The sequence below is a fragment of the Oncorhynchus mykiss genome, chromosome 27 (genome assembly GCF_013265735.2).
Source record: "Oncorhynchus mykiss isolate Arlee chromosome 27, USDA_OmykA_1.1, whole genome shotgun sequence".
In the NCBI taxonomy this organism is placed as follows: domain Eukaryota; kingdom Metazoa; phylum Chordata; class Actinopteri; order Salmoniformes; family Salmonidae; genus Oncorhynchus; species Oncorhynchus mykiss.
The window spans coordinates 42745310-42768043 of record NC_048591.1 but is presented as its reverse complement, the minus strand read 5'-3'; the positions used below and the strand labels follow the sequence as shown (position 1 = coordinate 42768043).

Genomic DNA, 22734 nt, shown 5'->3' with positions numbered 1-22734 from the left:
AGCAGGCAGGGCCCCGATCGAACGTGACTGTGGAAAACCATAGCCCTGTCCTCCTCTGGGTCAATACTGTGGACGTGTCAAAGGTTTCAGTATTGATCATGGATGGCGAAGGGAGGCTTTGGAGGCCTATCTGGTTGACTAAAGCAACAGACCCTTACTGATGGAACAACTGGTGGCCGGTATTAACAGAGGAACAACTGGTGGCCGGTATTAACAGAGGAACAACTGGTGGCCGGTATTAACAGAGGAACAACTGGTGGCCAGTATTAACAGAGGAACAACTGGTGGCTGGTATTAACAGAGGAACAACTGGTGGCCGGTATTAACAGAGGAACAACTGGTGGCTGGTATTAACAGAGGAACAACTGGTGGCCAGTATTAACAGAGGAACAACTGGTGGCTGGTATTAACAACTGGTGGCCAGTATTAACAGAGGAATAGTTTGCGAACTGGCAGCTAGACAGACAGGCAGCTAGACAGGCAGACAGACAGGCAGGAAGACAGACAGGCAGGAAGACAGACAGGCAGGAAGACAGACAGGCAGGAAGACAGACAGGCAGGAAGACAGACAGGCAGGAAGACAGACAGGCAGACAGACAGGCAGGCAGGAAGACAGGCAGGAAGACAGGCAGGAAGACAGGCAGGCCTCTCACCTCTCTGCCGTCCCTGGATGCTGCGTAGTGCCAGGATGTTCTGCTCGTCAGACAGGAACTGCCTCATCTTGTGGAAGGGCTCTTTGCCCCGGATGGTCAGCTTGCTCCAGGGTTTGGGCCGAGCCAGGATCTCACTGACCGAGCCTTGGGACAGGCCCAGAACATAGTGGCCAAACACCCGCTGGCCAATGTTGTGTTTAATCAGCTGCTCCTTGATCTGTCGGGCAATCTCTGTGGTGTCCATGTCCTCCCAGTCAGACACACTGCCCCCAGTCCCCTCAGACTGGCTGGGAGAGGGGGACAGGGCACCGCCACTACCATTCACCTCTGGGCCTGCAGGAGACTGCATGGGGCTGGCCGAGAGCGGGACAGGGCTAGAGCCAGAGCCGGAGGTGGAGGTAGAGGTGTAGTGGACAGGGGCGAACAGTAGAGCTGCTCCCTGAGTGGACTCCTGCAAGGCTTTGGAGTAGAACGTCTGCATGAGCTGGCGCTGCAGGAGGGAGTTGAGGGACATCTTGCCCCCCACCAGTGGGAAAGGGGGGCTGTAGAAGTCCTGGCCGATGCCCGTGGGGGTGAAGGGGTGTGTCCCGTTGGTGATCGAGGTGTTAAGGGGGTCAGTTGGGGTTCGGGGCTGGGGGGAGGGAGGGAGAAGAGGAGGAGGCAGGGAGGGGGTACTGGGCGTGGTGGTCTCCTCCACGGACGCCTCTTTCCCTTTCCGCCCGGCTGACCCTACAAGAAAGGTCAAACACAAGGCATTATGGGGGAGTCAACAAAAAAGGGGGCGAAAAAAACAAACCCAAAAAAAGTTGTTTATTTTTTAAGGTCAAACGTTTTTTTTTTTTTTATGTAAATAGATTCTCTTCCTCTCTCCTTTTTGATAAACCCCCCCGGACAAGATGCCCAAGCATTTGTGATTTGTACCTTTCTTGTAAGAGACAGCCTGGGAAGAAAAAAAGAAAGCACTTAAACCAGTCAAAATGGTTACTGCCCAGCCTCGACTCTGACAGGCAGGGAGGGGTTTAGTCAGCAGGCCTGAGTCTGACAGGCAGGGAGGGGTCCAGTCAGCAGGCCTGAGTCTGACAGGCAGGGATGGGTTTAGTCAGCAGGCCTGAGTCTGACAGGCAGGGAGGGGTCCAGTCAGCAGGCCTGAGTCTGACAGGCAGGGAGGGGTCCAGTCAGCAGGCCTGAGTCTGACAGGCAGGGATGGGTTTAGTCAGCAGGCCTGAGTCTGACAGGCAGGGAGGGGTCCAGTCAGCAGGCCTGAGTCTGACAGGCATGGAGGGGTCCAGTCAGCAGGCCTGAGTCTGACAGGCAGGGAGGGGTCCAGTCAGCAGGCCTGAGTCTGGCAGGGAGGGAGGGGTTTAGTCAGCAGGCCTGAGTCTGACAGGCAGGGAGGGGTCTAGTCAGCAGGCCTGAGTCTGGCAGGGAGGGAGGGGTCTAGTCAGCAGGCCTGAGTCTGGCAGGCAGGGAGGGAGAGGTCCAGTCAGCAGGCCTGAGTCTGGCAGGCAGCGAGGGAGAGGTCCAGTCAGGCCTCCCACTGTCTCTCTTCACTAGGTTTACTTGTGTTCACTATGTTCAGGGCCCATTGGTGGAGTGGCTGCAGCGCTGCAGTGTAACAGCGGATCTGATTGGGCCTAATGGCGGTATAGAGAGCTTTACAATTGGTCGTCTGTAAGGGTGAACGATCTGGTTGTGATGGCGCCATGACAGGAGGAACTTGATTGACTTTTTATGAATCCTTAGTTCAGTCTTTAAGCTCCAGAAAAAAAGCCCAGAATGTGAGTAACACTTGATGTTGTAGTCTTTCTGTACACTTAGTCAATTCCATTCCAGATACTCTTGTTTGTTGAGATACTGAGCAAATAAATAAACAAACAAAACGGTCTTGATAAAAATGGCCGGTCACAGAACGCAAGAACTTCTAGAAATATCCAGTGGAAAAAAAAGGTCATGCCAAAATGTAGATTGTCAAGCACTCGGGTTTCCTGAAACTGAGCTTGTTACCAGGTGTAGAGACTGTCAAGCACTCGGGTTTCCTGAAACTGAGCTTGTTGCCAGGTGTAGAGACTGTCAAGCACTCGGGCTTCCTGAAACTGAGCTTGTTGCCAGGTGTAGAGACTGTCAAGCACTCGGGTTTCCTGAAACTGAGCTTGTTACCAGGTGTAGAGACTGTCAAGCACTCGGGCTTCCTGAAACTGAGCTTGTTACCAGATGTAGAGACTGTCAAGCACTCGGGCTTCCTGAAACTGAGCTTGTTACCAGATGTAGAGACTGTCAAGCACTCGGGCTTCCTGAAACTGAGCTTGTTGCCAGGTGATTTGTACAGGAACTTCTCATTATATAAACTGAGCTTGTTGTACAGGAACTTCTCATTATATAAACTGAGCTTGTTGTACAGGAACTTCTCATTATATAAACTGAGCTTGTTGTACAGGAACTTCTCATTATATAAACTGAGCTTGTTGTACAGGAACTTCTCATTATATAAACTGAGCTTGTTGCCAGGTGTATTGTACAGGAACTTCTCATTATATAATCTTAGCTTGTTGCCAGGTGATTTGTACAGGAACTTCTCATTATATAAACTGAGCTTGTTGCCAGGTGTATTGTACAGGAACTTCTCATTATATAATCTTAGCTTGTTGCCAGGTGATTTGTACAGGAACTTCTCATTATATAAACTGAGCTTGTTGCCAGGTGTATTGTACAGGAACGTCTCATTATATAAACTGAGCTTGTTGCCATTATATAAACTGAGCTTGTTGTACAGGAACTTCTCATTATATAAACTGAGCTTGTTGCCAGGTGATTTGTACAGGAACTTCTCATTATATAAACTGAGCTTGTTGCCAGGTGATTTGTACAGGAACTTCTCATTATATAAACTGAGCTTGTTGCCAGGTGATTTGTACAGGAACTTCTCATTATCACAAAAGCTGATGTTTTCTAATCTCTGGTATGCAAGATGTTGTGCAGCTAACTTTAACATGAGAAGATAAATCAGTGAACATCCCCCTCTACCTGAACATGGAATAATCATAATTAATCATACCCACTGCACACACATTTTAACATGAACCCACCAGTATAAGGGGCGGCAGGAAGCCTAGCGGTTAGAGCGTTGGGCCAGTAACCGAATATCTGAGCCGACAAGGTCAAAATCTGTCGTTCTGGCCCTGAACAAGGCAATTAAACCACTGTTCCCTGGTAGGCCGTCCCCTGATAGGCCGTCCCCTGATAGGCCGTCCCCTGATAGGCCGTCCCCTGATAGGCCGTCCCCTGATAGGCCGTCCCCTGATAGGCCGTCCCCTGATAGGCCTAATCTGAATAGAGCGGCACATATTTTGATTCAAAAACCAGGATCAAACCATTGGTTGGGCAGTCGTAACCCTTGATGATGTATTGTCCCCCAGGCCTTTGGTTAACACCGATGACATTTGAAACACACCAAGACAGAGAGAGGGATATAGAGAGGGCTAGTGCTGAGGGAGAGGCACCGCAGCCTAATTTTCAGAGCTCACTCACTGAAACACCTCTCACACACACTGAAACGCCTCTCACACACACTGAAACGCCTCTCACACACACTGAAACGCCTCTCACACACACTGAAACGCCTCTCACACACACACTGAAACACCTCTCACACACACACTGAAACACCTCTCACACACACACTGAAACACCTCTCACACACACACTGAAACACCTCTCACACACACACTGAAACACCTCTCACACACACACTGAAACACCTCTCACACACACACTGAAACACCTCTCACACACACACTGAAACACCTCTCACACACACACTGAAACATGTGGGAATGTCTATGAAACGTAGACATTTCACGAGCTCCAGTCTTTATTCAATCCATACTGGTTGGTTTCTTGCCGTTTTAATTTTCTAGTGATGCTTTATTAGAGCATTCAGACAGAATCAATCATTATCACAAAGAACGTCAGTTTGAGCGTTGAGTGATTAGATAAGTGTTTTAATGACACTTAAAATAAGAATATTCCAGACAAGAACTGGTTCCATCCACTACCCACCTAATTCTGGTCCTGTCTGGAGACAGTCCAATCCAACCCCAGGACAAAGGTCAAACACTCATCCCAAAGTGCAACCTAGCAACCACACATATCCTATTTATCTGTGTTGCCTAAACAGAACTTTCCGGAGTCCTTCTAGTCCAGTGCTTGACTAGGGTCTAGCTCAAGGGAACAGAGTCCCAGAACCTCACATGTTCTATCCTCGAGTTCTGGAACCTCTTATAGAATATTACTTTTAAATTCCTGCAGAGTTCCAGCACCTTAATACAAATAGCACCGGTACCCATTTCAGTCCAAGTCAAGCACTGGTCTAGACTCAATGTGGTGTGTGTTGGTAACCACCCTAACCCCCAGGCCCTAACCCCCAGGCCCTAACCCCCAGGGCAAACTGACTCACCGCTCAGCTCTGTGTTGGCGATGCGCAGAGAGGAACTCTCAGACTGCAGACTACGGTTCTTCTCCAACAACAACACTTCTAGGGGTTTAGACATGTCCTGAGAAAGTGAGAAAGAGAAAGAGAGAGCAAGAGCACGAGAGAGAGAGAGAGCACGAGAGAGAGAGAGAGAGAGAGCAAGAGAGAGAGAGAAAGAGCAAGAAGGGGGGAGAAGGAGAGAAAGAGAGGGGAGAGAAAGAGAGGGGAGAAGGAGAGATAGAGAGCGAGGAAAATAGAGAGATAGAGAGCGAGGAAAATAGAGAGATAGAGAGCGCAAGAGAGAGACCCAGAAAGAGAGGGGGGGGTATAGAGAGAGAAAGAGAGGGGGGGTATATATACATATATATAGAAAGAAGTAGGTTAGAGAGAGAGACAGAGACAGAGACAGAGACAGAGAGAGAGAGAGACGGGGGAGAATAGAGAGAGAGAGGGGGGTGAGATAAAGGAGAACAGTATTTACAGAAGTCTGTCTGTCGCTATGCAAAAAGAGGAGTTTTCCCTGTACCTGCACTGAGCTGTCAGTTGGGCCAAACTCCATAGACTTGAGGATGCTGTGGAGAGAGAGACAGAGAGAGAGTGTGGAGAGAGAAAGAGAGAGAGAGAGTGGAGAGAGAGACAGAGAGAGAGTGTGGAGAGAGACAGGCAGTGTGGAGAGAGAGAGACAGAGTGTGGAGAGAGAGAGTGTGGAGAGAGAGAGAGTGTGGAGAGAGAGAGTGTGGAGAGAGAGAGAGAGTGTGGAGAGAGAGAGAGAGTGTGGAGAGAGAGAGTGTGGAGAGAGAAAGAGAGTGTGGAGAGAGAGAGAGACAGAGAGAGAGAGAGACAGAGAGAGAGAGACAGAGAGAGAGAGACAAAGAGAGAGAGAGACAGAGAGAGAGAGAAAGACAGAGAGAGAGAGAGAGAGAGAGAGAGAGAGAGAGAGAGAGAGGGAGAGAGACAGAGAGAGAGAGAGAGAGAAAGAGAGAGAGACAGAGAGAGAGAGAGACAGAGAGAGAGAGACAGAGAGAGAGTGACAGAGAGACAGAGAGAGTGTTGAGACACATATTTCCCTCAGATTACACAGATCCACAAAGAATTTGAAAACAAACTAAATTTTCATAAACTCCCATACCTATTGGGTAAAATACCACAGTGTGCCATCATAGCAGCAAGATTTGTGACCTGTTGCCACAAGAAAAGGGCAACCAGTGAAGAACAAACACCATTGTAAATACAACCCATATTTTTGTTGATTTATTTTCCCAGGTGTACAATTTGCACATATGACATTTGTAATGTCTATTCTTTTGAAACGTTTGTGAGTAATGCTTAATGTTAAATCCTCTGCGTTATACAGAAGTCATATTCTCTTCTGTTGAAGCCATTGTTGTTGATTTACTTCTGTGTTTTGAGTCGTTGTTCTGTTGCATCACCCAACTTCTGTTGAGCTTCAATTGGCGGACAGATAGCCTTACATTCTCCTGCAAAATGTCTTGATAAAATCAGGAATTCATTTTCCTGTTGATGATAGCAAGCTGTCCAGGCCCTGAGGCAGCAAAGCAGCCCCAAACCATGATGCTCCCTCCACCAGACTTTACAGTTGGGATGAGGTTTTGATGTTGGTGTGCTGTGCTGTGTCTTCTTCTCCACACATAGTGTTGTGTGTTCTTTCCAAACAACCCAACTGTAGTTTCATCTGTCCACAGAATATTTTGCAGGTAGCCTAGAGGTTAGAGGCAGGTAGCCTAGTGGTTAGAGGCAGGTAGCCTAGTGGTTAGAGGAGGCAGGTAGCCTAGTGGTTAGAGGAGGCAGGTAGCCTAGTGGTTAGAGGCAGGTAGCCTAGTGGCTAGAGGCAGGTAGCCTAGTGGTTAGAGGCAGGTAACCTAGTGGTTAGAGGCAGGTAACCTAGTGGTTAGAGGCAAATAGCCTAGCGGTTAGAGGCAAATAGCCTAGCGGTTAGAGGCAGGTAGCCTAGTGGTTAGAGGCAGGTAACCTAGTGGTTAGAGGCAGGTAGCCTAGCGGTTAGAGGTAGGTAGCCTAGTGGTTAGAGGCAGGTAGCCTAGCGGTTAGAGGAGGCAGGTAGCCTAGTGGTTAGAGGTAGGTAGCCTAGTGGTTAGAGGCAGGTAGCCTAGTGGTAAGAGGAAGGTAGCCTAGTGGTAAGAGGCAGGTAGCCTAGTGGTTAGAGGCAGGTAGCCTAGTGGTTAGAGACAGGTAGCCTAGTGGTTAGAGGCAGGTAGCCTAGTGGTTAGAGGCAGGTAGCCTAGTGGTTAGAGGCAGGTAGCCTAGTGGTTAGAGGAGGCAGGTAGCCTAGCGGTTAGAGGAGGCAGGTAGCCTAGTGGTTAGAGGAGGCAGGTAGCCTAGTGGTTAGAGGAGGCAGGTAGCCTAGTGGTTAGAGGAGGCAGGTAGCCTAGTGGTTAGAGGAGGCAGGTAGCCTAGTGGTTAGAGGCAGGTAGCCTAGTGGTTAGAGGCAGGTAGCCTAGTGGTTAGAGGCAGGTAGCCTAGTGGTTAGAGGAGGCAGGTAGTCTAGTGGTTAGAGGAGGCAGGTAGCCTAGTGGTTAGAGGCAGGTAGCCTAGTGGTTAGAGGAGGCAGGTAGTCTAGTGGTTAGAGGAGGCAGGTAGTCTAGTGGTTAGAGGAGGCAGGTAGCCTAGTGGTTAGAGGCAGGTAGCCTAGTGGTTAGAGGCAGGTAGCCTAGTGGTTAGAGGAGGCAGGTAGCCTAGTGGTTAGAGGAGGCAGGTAGTCTAGTGGTTAGAGGAGGCAGGTAGTCTAGTGGTTAGAGGCAGGTAGCCTAGTGGTTAGAGGCAGGTAGCCTAGTGGTTAGAGGAGGCAGGTAGCCTAGTGGTTAGAGGAGACAGGTAGCCTAGTGGTTAGAGGCAGGTAGCCTAGTGGTTAGAGGCAGGTAGCCTAGTGGTTAGAGAGTTGGTTAGTGAATCGAATCCTCGAGCTGACAAGGTAAAAATCTTGTAATTCTGCCCCTGAACAAGGCAGTTAACCCACTGTTCCCCTGGTAGGCCGTCATTGTAAATAATAGTTATTTGTAAAATAAGGATTTGTTCTTAACTGACTTGCCTAGTTAAATAAAGGTACAAAAAAAACAAAAAAAACATCCAGGTGCACTTTGCAAATTTCAGACGTGAAAAAATAGATTTATTTTGGACAGCAATGGCTTCTTCTGTGGTGTCCTCCCATGAACACCATTCATTAGTGCCGCTGTCTGGGAAGGTGGAGTCAGCTAGCCCGTGCTGCTGTCTGGGAAGGTGGAGTCAGCTAGCCCGTGCTGCTGTCTGGGAAGGTGGAGTCAGCTAGCCCGTGCTGCTGTCTGGGAAGGTGGACTCAGCAAGCGCGTGCTGCTGTCTGGGAAGGTGGACTCAGCTAGCGCGTGTTGCTGTCTGGGAAGGTGGACTCAGCTAGCGCGTGTTGCTGTCTGGGAAGGCGGAGTCAGCTAGCCTGTGCTGCTGTCTGGGAAGGTGGAGTCAGCTAGCCTGTGCTGCTGTCTGGGAAGGTGGAGTCAGCTAGCCTGTGCTGCTGTCTGGGAAGGTGGAGTCAGCTAGCACGTATTGCTGTCTGGGAAGGTGGAGTCAGCTAGCGCGTGCCGCTGTCTGGGAAGGTGGAGTCAGCTAGCGCGTGCCGCTGTCTGGGAAGGTGGAGTCAGCTAGCGCGTGCCGCTGTCTGGGAAGGTGGAGTCAGCTAGCGCGTGCTGCTGTCTGGGAAGGTGGAGTCAGCTAGCGCGTATTGCTGTCTGGGAAGGCGGAGTCAGCTAGCCTGTGCTGCTGTCTGGGAAGGTGGAGTCAGCTAGCCTGTGCTGCTGTCTGGGAAGGTGGAGTCAGCTAGCCTGTGCTGCTGTCTGGGAAGGTGGAGTCAGCTAGCACGTATTGCTGTCTGGGAAGGTGGAGTCAGCTAGCGCGTGCCGCTGTCTGGGAAGGTGGAGTCAGCTAGCGCGTGCCGCTGTCTGGGAAGGTGGAGTCAGCTAGCGCGTGCCGCTGTCTGGGAAGGTGGAGTCAGCTAGCGCGTGCTGCTGTCTGGGAAGGTGGAGTCAGCTAGCGCGTATTGCTGTCTGGGAAGGTGGAGTCAGCTAGCGCGTGCTGCTGTCTGGGAAGGTGGAGTCAGCTAGCGCGTGCCGCTGTCTGGGAAGGTGGAGTCAGCTAGCGCATGCTGCTGTCTGGGAAGGTGGAGTCAGCTAGCGCGTGCCGCTGTCTGGGAAGGTGGAGTCAGCTAGCGCGTGCCGCTGTCTGGGAAGGTAGAGTCAGCTAGCGCATGCTGCTGTCTGGGAAGGTGGAGTCAGCTAGCGCATGCTGCTGTCTGAGGAGGTGGAGTCAGCTAGCGCATGCTGCTGTTGGGGAAGGTGGAGTCAGCTAGCGCGTGCCGCTGTCGGGGAAGGTGGAGTCAGCTAGCGCATGCTGCTGTCTGGGAATCACTGGCCTAGAAGAGCAGGGTGGAAGTGAAAGTCTGTCATGGTGACATCATTTGACGCAGCTACGCAACGTTTTGACAGGCGGGGTGTTTTCGACCGTTTGCATGGTGGAAGACTAGAAAACATAGAAAACAACTGTATTGTCCCATTGGTCAGAACAGAAATGTGTCTTCTGTCTTTGTTAAAAACCCCCAGACACACGTTGAGAACCACAAGGTTAGCAGCAGCGCAGCGACCACCCCCCACCCCCGGAGGGACAGCTAAATGTGGGGTGTTAAGTGCCGCCCAACGGCACGACATGGTAGATGGGATCAGAGGACCAATCAAACGATTCCAGAGGAGGGGATCTAATAAGATTTATGGAATTGTTTTTTGTATTTTCACCCCCTTTTTTCTCCCCAATTTCGTGATGTCCAATTGGTAGTTACAGTCTTGTCTCATCGCTGCAACTCCCGTACGGACTCGGGAGAGGCGCGATGAGCCATGGATATCCCTGCCGGCCAAACCCTCCCCTAACCCGGACGACGCTGGGCCAATTGTGCGCCGCCCGATGGGTCTCCCGGTCGCGGCCGGCTGCGACAGAGCCTGGACTCGAACCCAGAATTTCTAGTGGCACAGCATTAGGCCACTGCGCCATTCGGGAGGCCCTTTATGGAATTGTTTTAAGGATGGTCATAGCATTTTAGGACCATTTTAGGTATCCAACAAAAAATAAAATGTTAAATCAAATGAAATATTGAATTTGGCCTGCCTTCTACTAGCCGGTATAAACGCATTGAATAGCAACAGACTCATTCTTGGAAAAACTGAATAAAAACTGTGGTTTGTTTTGAATTGTCTGTCCTGTCTGAGTGATAAGATAAATCAGGAAATTATAAAAAAAACAAAAAAAAAAAAACATAATTAAAACCCTTTTTTCAGGCACTAAACTACTTCCATACATGTTTTACATCGGTACTGAGTCTTGTGGGCTTCCTAGAGCAAAACCACCGACACGTATGTGTTTGTGGGACATCGACTCTAGGGGGTTTAATAACGCTAGACCATGTGTTTGTGGGACATCGACTCTAGGGGGTTTAATAACGCTAGACCATGTGTTTGTGGGACATCGACTCCAGGGGGTTTAATAACGCTAGACCATGTGTTTGTGGGACATCGACTCTAGGGGGGTTTAATAACGCTAGACCATGTGTTTGTGGGACATCGACTCTAGGGGGTTTTAATAACGCTAGACCATGTGTTTGTGGGACATCGACTCTAGGGGGTTTAATAACGCTAGACCATGTGTTTGTGGGACATCGACTCCAGGGGGTTTAATAACGCTAGACCATGTGTTTGTGGGACATCGACTCCAGGGGGTTTAATAACGCTAGACCATGTGTTTGTGGGACATCGACTCCAGGCAGGTTTAATAACGCTAGACCATGTGTTTGTGGGACATCGACTCCAGGGGGTTTAATAACGCTAGACCATGTGTTTGTGGGACATCGACTCTAGGGGGGTTTAATAACGCTAGACCATGTGTTTGAGGGACATCGACTCCAGGGGGGTTTAATAACGCTAGACCATGTGTTTGTGGGACATCGACTCCAGGGGTTTTAATAACGCTAGACCATGTGTTTGTGGGACATCGACTCCAGGGGTTTTAATAACGCTAGACCATGTGTTTGTGGGACATCGACTCCAGGGGTTTTAATAACGCTAGACCATGTGTTTGAGGGACATCGACTCTAAGGGGGTTTAATAACGCTAGACCATGTGTTTGTGGGACATCGACTCCAGGGGGGTTTAATAACGCTAGACCATGTGTTTGTGGGACATCGACTCCAGGGGTTTTAATAACGCTAGACCATGTGTTTGTGGGACATCGACTCCAGGGGTTTTAATAACGCTAGACCATGTGTTTGTGGGACATCGACTCCAGGGGTTTTAATAACGCTAGACCATGTGTTTGTGGGACATCGACTCCAGGGGTTTTAATAACGCTAGACCATGTGTTTGTGGGACATCGACTCTAGGGGGGTTTAATAACGCTAGACCATGTGTTTGTGGGACATCGACTCTAAGGGGTTTTAATAACGCTAGACCATGTGTTTGTGGGACATCGACTCCAGGGGGTTTAATAACGCTAGACCATGTGTTTGTGGGACATCGACTCCAGGGGGTTTAATAACGCTAGACCATGTGTTTGTGGGACATCGACTCTAGGGGGGTTTAATAACGCTAGACCATGTGTTTGTGGGACATCGACTCCAGGGGTTTTAATAACGCTAGACCATGTGTTTGAGGGACATCGACTCTAAGGGGTTTTAATAACGCTAGACCATGTGTTTGAGGGACATCGACTCTAAGGGGTTTTAATAACGCTAGACCATGTGTTTGTGGGACATCGACTCTAAGGGGTTTTAATAACGCTAGACCATGTGTTTGTGGGACATCGACTCCAGGGGGTTTAATAACGCTAGACCATGTGTTTGAGGGACATCGACTCCAGGGGGGTTTAATAACGCTAGACCATGTGTTTGAGGGACATCGACTCTAAGGGGTTTTAATAACGCTAGACCATGTGTTTGTGGGACATCGACTCTAAGGGGTTTTAATAACGCTAGACCATGTGTTTGTGGGACATCGACTCTAAGGGGTTTTAATAACGCTAGACCATGTGTTTGTGGGACATCGACTCCAGGGGTTTTAATAACGCTAGACCATGTGTTTGTGGGACATCGACTCTAAGGGGTTTTAATAACGCTAGACCATGTGTTTGTGGGACATCGACTCCAGGCAGGTTTAATAACGCTAGACCATGTGTTTGTGGGACATCGACTCTAGGGGGTTTTAATAACGCTAGACCATGTGTTTGAGGGACATCGACTCCAGGGGGTTTAATAACGCTAGACCATGTGTTTGTGGGACATCGACTCTAGGGGGGTTTAATAACGCTAGACCATGTGTTTGTGGGACATCGACTCTAAGGGGTTTTAATAACGCTAGACCATGTGTTTGTGGGACATCGACTCTAAGGGGTTTTAATAACGCTAGACCATGTGTTTGTGGGACATCGACTCCAGGGGGTTTAATAACGCTAGACCATGTGTTTGTGGGACATCGACTCTAAGGGGTTTTAATAACGCTAGACCATGTGTTTGTGGGACATCGACTCCAGGGGGTTTAATAACGCTAGACCATGTGTTTGTGGGACATCGACTCCAGGGGGTTTAATAACGCTAGACCATGTGTTTGTGGGACATCGACTCCAGGGGGTTTTAATAACGCTAGACCATGTGTTTGTGGGACATCGACTCCAGGGGTTTTAATAACGCTAGACCATGTGTTTGTGGGACATCGACTCCAGGGGGTTTTAATAACGCTAGACCATGTGTTTGTGGGACATCGACTCTAGGGGGGTTTAATAACGCTAGACCATGTGTTTGTGGGACATCGACTCCAGGGGGTTTAATGACGCTAGACCATGTGTTTGTGGGACATCGACTCCAGGGGGTTTTAATAACGCTAGACCATGTGTTTGTGGGACATCGACTCCAGGGGTTTTAATAACGCTAGACCATGTGTTTGTGGGACATCGACTCCAGGGGGTTTTAATAACGCTAGACCATGTGTTTGTGGGACATCGACTCTAGGGGGGTTTAATAACGCTAGACCATGTGTTTGTGGGACATCGACTCCAGGGGGTTTAATGACGCTAGACCATGTGTTTGTGGGACATCGACTCCAGGGGGTTTTAATAACGCTAGACCATGTGTTTGTGGGACATCGACTCTAAGGGGTTTTAATAACGCTAGACCATGTGTTTGAGGGACATCGACTCCAGGGGGGTTTAATAACGCTAGACCATGTGTTTGTGGGACATCGACTCTAGGGGTTTTAATAACGCTAGACCATGCCCATTTCAAGAGTACCTTTCTATATAATAATAATAAGTTATCTGGCTGCTAACTCCTTGATCTGGTTTTGCAGTATTACCCTTCAGGTTGATTATGTGCAGGAGTAACTACTAACAAAGATCCATTAAAACACACTGGGAACCATGTTAATAAACACTCAGTATTGACTTATAGATCGAGGGGAAGAGGACATGCTGCCCTTCTGATGCTGTTAGAGGACCTCAGAGGCAATGACACACACACACACACACACACACAAGACACACCACACACACACACACACACACACACCACACCACACAAGACACACCACACACACACCACACCACACACACACTACTGAGGACATCAATCATTAACTGAATGAGTATATTTTTGCCAGTATTTGGTGTAAGAACAGAGAACAACACACACACACCCACACCACACCACACCACACCACACACACACACACACCACACTCACTCACCTCAGCTCTTTCTTCACCTCTTCATAGTCAGCATGTTCCTGCAGCTTTTCCTCCAGTTGCTATAGAGAAGAGGGATGGAAAGAGAGGAGAAAAGAGGGCACGAGAGCAGAGCAGAGCGAGGTAGGAGAGGGGATGAGAGCAGAGCGAGGTAGGAGAGGGGATGAGAGCAGAGCGAGGGAGGAGAGGGGATGAGAGCAGAGCGAGGGAGGGGGGTTAAATGAATGATGATTGAGAAGGACGGAAACTCCCAGACAGTATAATCACAATCAACTTGTACATACACCTGAAGTTGTGAGAGGTTGTGAGAGGTTGTGAGAGGTGTGTATGTGAGGTTGTGAGAGGTGTGTGTGTGAGGTTGTGAGAGGTGTGTGTATGAGAGGTGTGTGAGGTTGTGAGAGGTGTGTGAGAGGTGTGTGTGTGAGAGGTGTGTGTATGAGAGGTGTGTGAGGTTGTGAGAGGTGTGTGAGAGGTGTGTGAGGTTGTGAGAGGTGTGTGAGGTTGTGAGAGGTGTGTGTGTGTGAGGTTGTGAGAGGTTGTGAGAGGTGTGTGTATATATAGCCTACCTTGAGGGTGTCCGTCTTGGTGCTGAGCTGTAGTTGCAGCTGTGTGATCTGTGTGCTGGAACTCTCTCTGAGTTTAGACAGGCTGGCCTGCAGTCTCTGAACATCTTCCACCAGCTGAACCATCTCCCTGTCCTTGGCCCCCAGCTCTGCCTCCAGACTGGAGCGGGACAGGGCCTCCACCGCCTGGTCCTATAGGGCAACACATACATCAATCTACCAATCTACCAATCAGAACAGTCTGGTCCTATAGGTCAACACATACATCAATACAGCAATCTACCAATCACAACAGTCTGATCCTATAGGTCAACACATACATCAATACAGCAATCTACCAATCAGAACAGTCTGATCCTATAGGTCAACACATACATCAATCTACCAATCAGAACAGTCTGGTCCTATAGGTCAACACATACATCAATCTACCAATCAGAACAGTCTGATCCTATAGGTCAACACATACATCAATCTACCAATCAGAACAGTCTGGTCCTATAGGTCAACACATACATCAATCTACCAATCAGAACAGTCTGATCCTATAGGTCAACACATACATCAATCTACCAATCAGAACAGTCTGGTCCTATAGGTCAACACATACATCAATCTACCAATCAGAACAGTCTGGTCCTATAGGTCAACACATACATCAATACAGCAATCTACCAATCAGAACAGTCTGATCCTATAGGTCAACACATACATCAATACAGCAATCTACCAATCAGAACAGTCTGATCCTATAGGTCAACACATCAATATAGCAATCAACCAACCAATACATCAATAGGTCAATCAACCAATCAGAACAGTCTGGTCCTATAGTACAATGTACCGTGTCTGGGGTGGGCTGAATGTGGGTGGTCAGCTGCAGGGATTGGTTAGAAGAGGTCAGTTGCTCCCTCAGAGCTTCCGCCTCCCTCTGTGCTGCCTCGGCTCTCTGAGAGAGAGAGAGAAAACGAGAGAGCAAGGGCATGAGAGAGAGTGCCAGAGAGAGAGTGCGTGCCAAAGAGAGAGAGAGAGCACGAGAGAGAGAGACCACGAGAGAGAGAGCACGAGAGAGAGAGTGCGCACGAGAGAGAACGAGAGAGAGAGGGAGAGAACAAGAGAGAGGGAGAGAACGAGAGAGAGAGGGAGAGAACGAGAGAGCATGAGAGAGAAAGCACAAGAGAGAAAGAGCACACGAGAGAGCGAGAGAAAGAGAGCGCACGAGAAAGAGAGCGAGAAAGAGAGCGAGAGAGAGAAGAGAGCGAGAGAGAGAAAGAGAGAGTGGGAGAAAGAGAGAGTGAGAGAAAGAGAGAAAGCGAAAGAGAGAGAGAAAGAGAGTTGGAATGTCTGTGTTAACACAGCCTAAGTGGGTGATCATACTGAGAGACTGCAGAGCACAGCTTTTAATCAACTGACAGAACTGCAGGCTGAAGTGACAAATCTCCATGGAGAAACACCATGTCTCCTCTATACCCGTTTTGATGTTTCCTGTCAACACCGCGCATATAAAATGTGTCGGTGTGTGTGTGTGTGTGTGTGTGTGTGTGTGTGTGTGTGTGTGTGTGTGTGTGTGTGAGAGAGTGTGTGTGTGTGTGAGAGAGAGCTGAAAGGCATGATGTCATCCTCTTTGACCCAGAGGTGTAACTGGAAACAGAATGACATTGTGTGTGCCGTGCGGGAGATGAGAAAGCTGAGCTCAAGGCTAACATTAGCATTAGGTGGCTAGCTATGCCTTCCCAGACATCCCCAAGTCATCTCAACAATAAATGTTAACATTACTGACATTCCCACAGCCCCCCTAACAATCTATTATCATGATCAGGGCGTTTAGACTACAGAGGTCTCTGAGCCGAGGGGTAGTTAGATTCATATTTAGAACTCATAACATTCCCCCCCAGCGTAGTTAGATTAATATTTAGAACTCATAACATCCCCCCCAGCGTAATTAGATTCATAGGACTCATAACATTCCCCCTCAGCGTAGTTAGATTCATAGGACTCATAACATTCCCCCTCAGCGTAGTTAGATTCATATTTAGAACTCATAACATTCCCCCCACAGCGTAATTAGATTCATATTTAGAACTCATAACATTCCCCCCCAGCGTAATTAGATTCATAGAACTCATAACATCCCCCCCAGCGTAGTTAGATTCATAGAACTCATAACATCCCCCCCAGCGTAATTAGATTCATAGAACTCATAACATCCCCCCCCAGCGTAATTAGATTCATATTTAGAACTCATAACATCCCCCCCCAGCGTAGTTAGATTCATATTTAGAACTCATAACATTCCCCCCCAGCGTAGTTAGATTCATATTTAGAACTCATAATATCCCCCCCAGCGTAATTAGATTCATAGAACTCATAACATCCCCCCCAGCGTAGTTAGATTCATAGAACTCATAACATCCCCCCCCCAGCGTAATTAGATTCATATTTAGAACTCATAACATTCCCCCCCAGCGTAATTAGATTCATAGAACTCATAACATCCCCCCAGCGTAATTAGATTCATATTTAGAACTCATAACATTCCCCCCCAGCGTAATTAGATTCATATTTAGAACTCATAACATCCCCCCCCCCCCCCAGCGTAGTTAGATTCATATTTAGAACTCATAACATTCCCCCCAGCGTAATTAGATTCATATTTAGAACTCATAACATTCCCCCCCCCCCCCCCCCAGCGTAGTTAGATTCATATTTAGAACTCATAACATTCCCCCCACAGCGTAATTAGATTCATATTTAGAACTCATAACATTCCCCCCCCCCAGCGTAATTAGATTCATATTTAGAACTCATAACATTCCCCCCAGCGTAATTAGATTCATATTTAGAACTCATAACATCCCCCCCCCCAGCGTAGTTAGATTCATATTTAGAACTCATAACATTCCCCCCCCCCCCCAGCGTAGTTAGATTCATATTTAGAACTCATAACATTCCCCCCACAGCGTAATTAGATTCATATTTAGAACTCATAACATTCCCCCCCAGCGTAATTAGATTCATATTTAGAACTCATAACATCCCCCCCCCCCCAGCGTAGTTAGATTCATATTTAGAACTCATAACATTCCCCCCAGCGTAATTAGATTCATATTTAGAACTCATAACATTCCCCCCCCCCCCCCCCAGCGTAGTTAGATTCATATTTAGAACTCATAACATTCCCCCCACAGCGTAATTAGATTCATATTTAGAACTCATAACATTCCCCCCCCCCAGCGTAATTAGATTCATATTTAGAACTCATAACATTCCCCCCAGCGTAATTAGATTCATATTTAGAACTCATAACATCCCCCCCCCCAGCGTAGTTAGATTCATATTTAGAACTCATAACATTCCCCCCCCCCCCCAGCGTAGTTAGATTCATATTTAGAACTCATAACATTCCCCCCACAGCGTAATTAGATTCATATTTAGAACTCATAACATTCCCCCCCAGCGTAATTAGATTCATATTTAGAACTCATAACATCCCCCCCAGCGTAATTAGATTAATATTTAGACCTCATAATATTCCCCCCCAGCGTAGTTAGATTCATATTTAGAACTCATAACATCCCCCCCAGCGTAATTGCTTCCTTATTTGTTCATTTACACCTCATTATGAGTAATGAGTGTTAGTGATGAATTTAAACCAATATTCTGCTGTGACATTCAACATTATAACAGACTCTAGCATCAACTCAGAGGCTCTAGAGAAGTATCTTGTGGTCGACTGTTAGCTCTTACCTCCTTTCAGTAAGGTAACAGTGGCTAGTAATAACCCAGTATAACCGGAAACATAGAAATAGATCGTGGTTACGTTATCCAATAACGACCAAGGCCCTAAAGGGGTGCAGACTAACCTGATTGGCTCTCTCCAGATCTGTCATCACCATTTCAATCTCATCGGCCCTAAGGAGGAGGAGGAAGAGGAGGTGTTACTAAGGAAACACACAGAACAGTGATCACCACAACATGAACACACACATCCCTACACCCACTAACACACCCTGAGGTTCCCAAAGCTTGAAACACATTGGTGTTGCATGTTACACAACTCCAAACACACCCTGAGAAAACACATTGGGGTTGCATGTACACAAGGCATGTGCGCGCAGCAGTCCCTGTTAAAGCCCTCTCAATTTCACCTTCATCCTTTGATTGTGAACGCAATAACCTCTGCAGTTTATGTATGTGTGTGTGTGTGTGTGTGTGTGTGTGTGTGTGTGTGTGTGTGTGTGTGTGTGTGTGTGTGTGTGTGTGTGTGTCTAAACCCGGCTCACACTAAAACAGAGGGATTACACTAATTGATCTCGGATTCTTACCACTCACTAATCTGATAGATATGGTAGCTAATCTGATAGATATGGTAGCTAATCTGATAGATATGGTAGCTAATCTGATAGATATGGTAGCTAATCTGATAGATATGGTAGCTAATCTGATAGATATGGTAGCTAATCTGATAGATATGGTAGCTAATCTGATAGATATGGTAGCTAATGGCAGGAAAGGGAAGCTAACCCGGGTCACTGGCATCACGCCGATAAGGTTGACGGACTTGGTGGGGACTCTTAAACATGGCTCATCGAGCGGGTCACTACAATATGATCCTGTTCCCACAGCATAGTGTACCCCAATGCTCATCTTCTAGGGGCGTCATCTCTCTCCTGCTAGGTCAGAGTTCAACAAGGAGGATTCCTATTTCATTAACCTTTGCTGTAAGGATGGGTGGCTGACACAGTCACAACAGAGCCTGCACGCCAAATGACTCGGCATATAAAATCCTTAATTACATTAACACCCTAACATTTAATTACAGGTGATTATGCATTACGTGCCTAATTACCTTAATTTAGGCTATCTGTAATTCTGCGTCTATGTAAGAGTGTTTTTCAATAACCATTATAAAATCGAGAACACAGTGCCAAGGTTAATGTGCTGATACAACCACACAGGCAGTGCTGCGAAGCGTCAGTAAGTGTCTCTGTGTGTCTCTGTGTGTGTGTGTCATAGCTTACTATTGTCTGATCTGAATAGAGCATAGAAAACACACAGCTGAGTTGAGGTCACCAAGACGCTGGAGGCAATACAGTAGAATGAATGGACCATGGGGGCTATTCCCTCTCTAATGGTTAAAAGCATCTGTCCATTTAGGTAAAGCCATGCTGTGTGTGTGTGTGTGTGTGCCTCACCAGAGCGATCATGTAAAACCTCCCATCAGGACAGAGAAAAACACACACAAACACACACACACACACACACACGACAGGATGTGTTCCTGTTACTTATCCAACCAAGCACACAATACAGCACATCTGGAAATGTGATCACTTAAATCAAAGTAGAGCTACAGATCTGGACAACGTCAACACAATATGACCAGGATGGGTTGATAATATGGGTTGATAATATGACCAGGATGGGTTGATAATATGGGTTGATAATATGACCAGGATGGGTTGATAATATGACCAGGATGGGTTGATAATATGGGTTGATATGACCAGGATGGGTTGTTAATATGACCAGGATGGGTTGTTAATATGACCAGGATGGGTTGTTAATATGACCAGGATGGGTTGTTAATATGACCAGGATGGGTTGATAATATGACCAGGATGGGTTGATAATATGGGTTGATAATATGACCAGGATGGGTTGATAATATGACCAGGATGGGTTGATAATATGGGTTGATAATATGACCAGGATGGGTTGTTAATATGACCAGGATGGGTTGTTAATATGACCAGGATGGGTTGTTAATATGACCAGGATGGGTTGTTAATATGACCAGGATGGGTTGATAATATGACCAGGATGGGTTGATAATATGACCAGGATGGGTTGATAATATGACCAGGATGGGTTGTTAATATGACCAGGATGGGTTGTTAATATGACCAGGATGGGTTGTTAATATGACCAGGATGGGTTGTTAATATGACCAGGATGGACAGGAAACACAGGGATAAATACACTGGTACAGAGAGACAGGAAACACAGGGATAAATACACTGGTACAGAGAGACAGGAAACACAGGGATAAATACACTGGTACAGAGAGACAGGAAACACAGGGATAAATACACTGGCCCAGAGAGACAGGAAACACAGGGATAAATACACTGGTACAGAGAGACAGGAAACACAGGGATAAATACACTGGTACAGAGAGACAAGAAACACAGGGATAAATACACTGGCACAGAGAGACAGGAAACACAGGGATAAATACACTGGCACAGAGAGACAGGAAACACAGGGATAAATACACTGGTACAGAGAGACAGGAAACACAGGGGAAAATAAGCGACACCTGGAGGGGGTGGAGACAATAACAGGTGAAACTGATCAGGGTGTATAGACAATAAGTCTGCTGAACCGGTCAGTGCCACGATTCAGGGAGGGTGGCGGGACAGATATTATGGGGCGTTTGTTGGTGTCAAGTAGTGACCCCATCAATGGTCTATGTATGCGGATGACTCAACACTAAACACGTCAGCTACCACAGCGACTGAAATGCCAAGAACTTAAAGAGCTGCAGTTTCAGAATGGGCGGCAAGGAATAAGTTAGGCCTAAATAAAAATAAATAAATGAAAAGCATTGCATTTAGGACAAATCATTCACTAAACCTCAACTAAATCTTGTAATGAATAATGTTGAAATAGAGCAAATTGAGGTGACAAATCCAACTGCTTGGATTATTCAGTACATCTCTCTCACTCTCTATAGGCCTATATTGTTTAATATGCATTTCTCTGATCGGCAAGAGAGGGAGACAGACACCGTTTCTCATCCAAGTCCAGGTCCCATATTCATAAAGATTCTGAGACTAGGAGTGCTGATCTCAGATCAGGTACACATTTTAGATCATAATGAATACAATTATATGGACAGGAGGGGACCTGATCCTAGACCAGCACTTCTACTCTGAAGCTTTATGGACACGGGTTCAAGTCCTCAGGCATGTCAGTAAAGTGAAGAGGGACATCCATCGTCGGTCAGTCCTCTGAGGGTCCTTCATATCCTGCCTCCTGGCTGGGGCCTGTACTTGGCTCTCCGCCACACACTGCATCTCCGCTCCAAATGAAACCCTATTCCCTACTTGGTGCACTTCTTTTGACCAGGACCCATAGGGAATAGGATGCCAATGGGGAAGCAGCGTCTACAGGAGGGATTTAGCACTCCTCTCCTGGCCAGCCTTGACAAAAGTCTTTCTTTTCGGGTTTCTCTCTCGGGAACTAGAGGTCATCGGCAGGCCCAAAACAGTTCCGAATGGACCCAGAGACAGTCAGACCCGTTCCGAAAAGGACTGCGGAAAACAGAGCCGTGCTGGTTCGGATCCGAGAGTAGAGAGAAAGAAACTTCCAACTGGGTGGTGCCAGCGTCATCACTAAACAACCGACATTGGCCAAACGATCCACAGTTAGGCTACGTGTCCTTAAAAACGGCCAAAAACAAGTTAAGGAAAACAAAAAACAAACACGTGTTGTGTTTCAATGTGTAACAAATTTTTAAAAAAATAGCGGTCTACCTCACGGTTTAGCTGTCGGAGATGTGAGCGCTTAATGGATCGGGGATTAGCCAGGTATCAGCTATCCACCATATTATACTAATATGTAAACAATAATGGATCAGGTATAGCTAGTGGATAGCCAGGTATCAGCTATAGCTAGTGGATAGCCAGGTATCAGCTATAGCTAGTGGATAGCCAGGTATCAGCTATAGCTAGTGGATAGCCAGGTATCAGCTATAGCTAGTGGATAGCCAGGTATCAGGTATAGCTAGTGGATAGCCAGGTATCAGCTATAGCTAGTGGATAGCCAGGTATCAGCTATCCCCTGTATGATACTAATATTTAAACAATAAATATTGAGGAAGACAAGCTTAGGCCGAGAGAGACCAGAAGAGAGAGACATGCCGGCGCCATGTTCCAGACATCAACATGGATTTCTTTACATACTTATCAGATAAGCTACTACTTCTATACAGATATAGGCGTACAGAAGTTGGCTAATTCGTACATTTTCGATCAGAATGTTATAAAGATAAGTATTATACTAACTCCGGGTAGGTCGAAAACAGTCAGCCTCAAGATCAACTGTCGGAGTCCGTTGGCGCGCCAGTGCGCAATGCCTTCATTGTCCTGCACTAGGCAGAGCCTAATAATAGCAACACCACAACAAACCTTTACAGAAATTATTTTTTAACTTTATCAGGGTAATATCAAAAGTCAGTCAATGTTTATAGGGGAAATATAAACAAGTTA

The 22734-nt window shown here is 47.3% G+C and overlaps 1 protein-coding gene across 7 annotated transcripts in view; it reads right to left on the bottom strand.

Annotated features, from left to right (window-relative positions):
- The window catches only part of cux1b (cut-like homeobox 1b), a 150102-nt gene that overhangs the window by 48715 nt on the left and 78653 nt on the right, over positions 1-22734 (bottom strand). For 6 of the 7 annotated variants that reach the window (XM_036965636.1, XM_036965639.1, XM_036965638.1 and 3 more), the window contains exons 9-15: positions 18322-18370; positions 15303-15407; positions 14462-14650; positions 13899-13957; positions 5648-5693; positions 5107-5203; positions 654-1382 (exon numbers count right to left, since the gene is read on the bottom strand). In XM_036965636.1, the coding sequence (XP_036821531.1) occupies positions 654-1382; positions 5107-5203; positions 5648-5693; positions 13899-13957; positions 14462-14650; positions 15303-15407; positions 18322-18370 (1274 nt within the window). The remainder of the gene's footprint in view (positions 1-653; positions 1383-5106; positions 5204-5647; positions 5694-13898; positions 13958-14461; positions 14651-15302; positions 15408-18321; positions 18371-22734) is intronic. The other variant, XM_036965643.1, reaches the window with a different exon arrangement.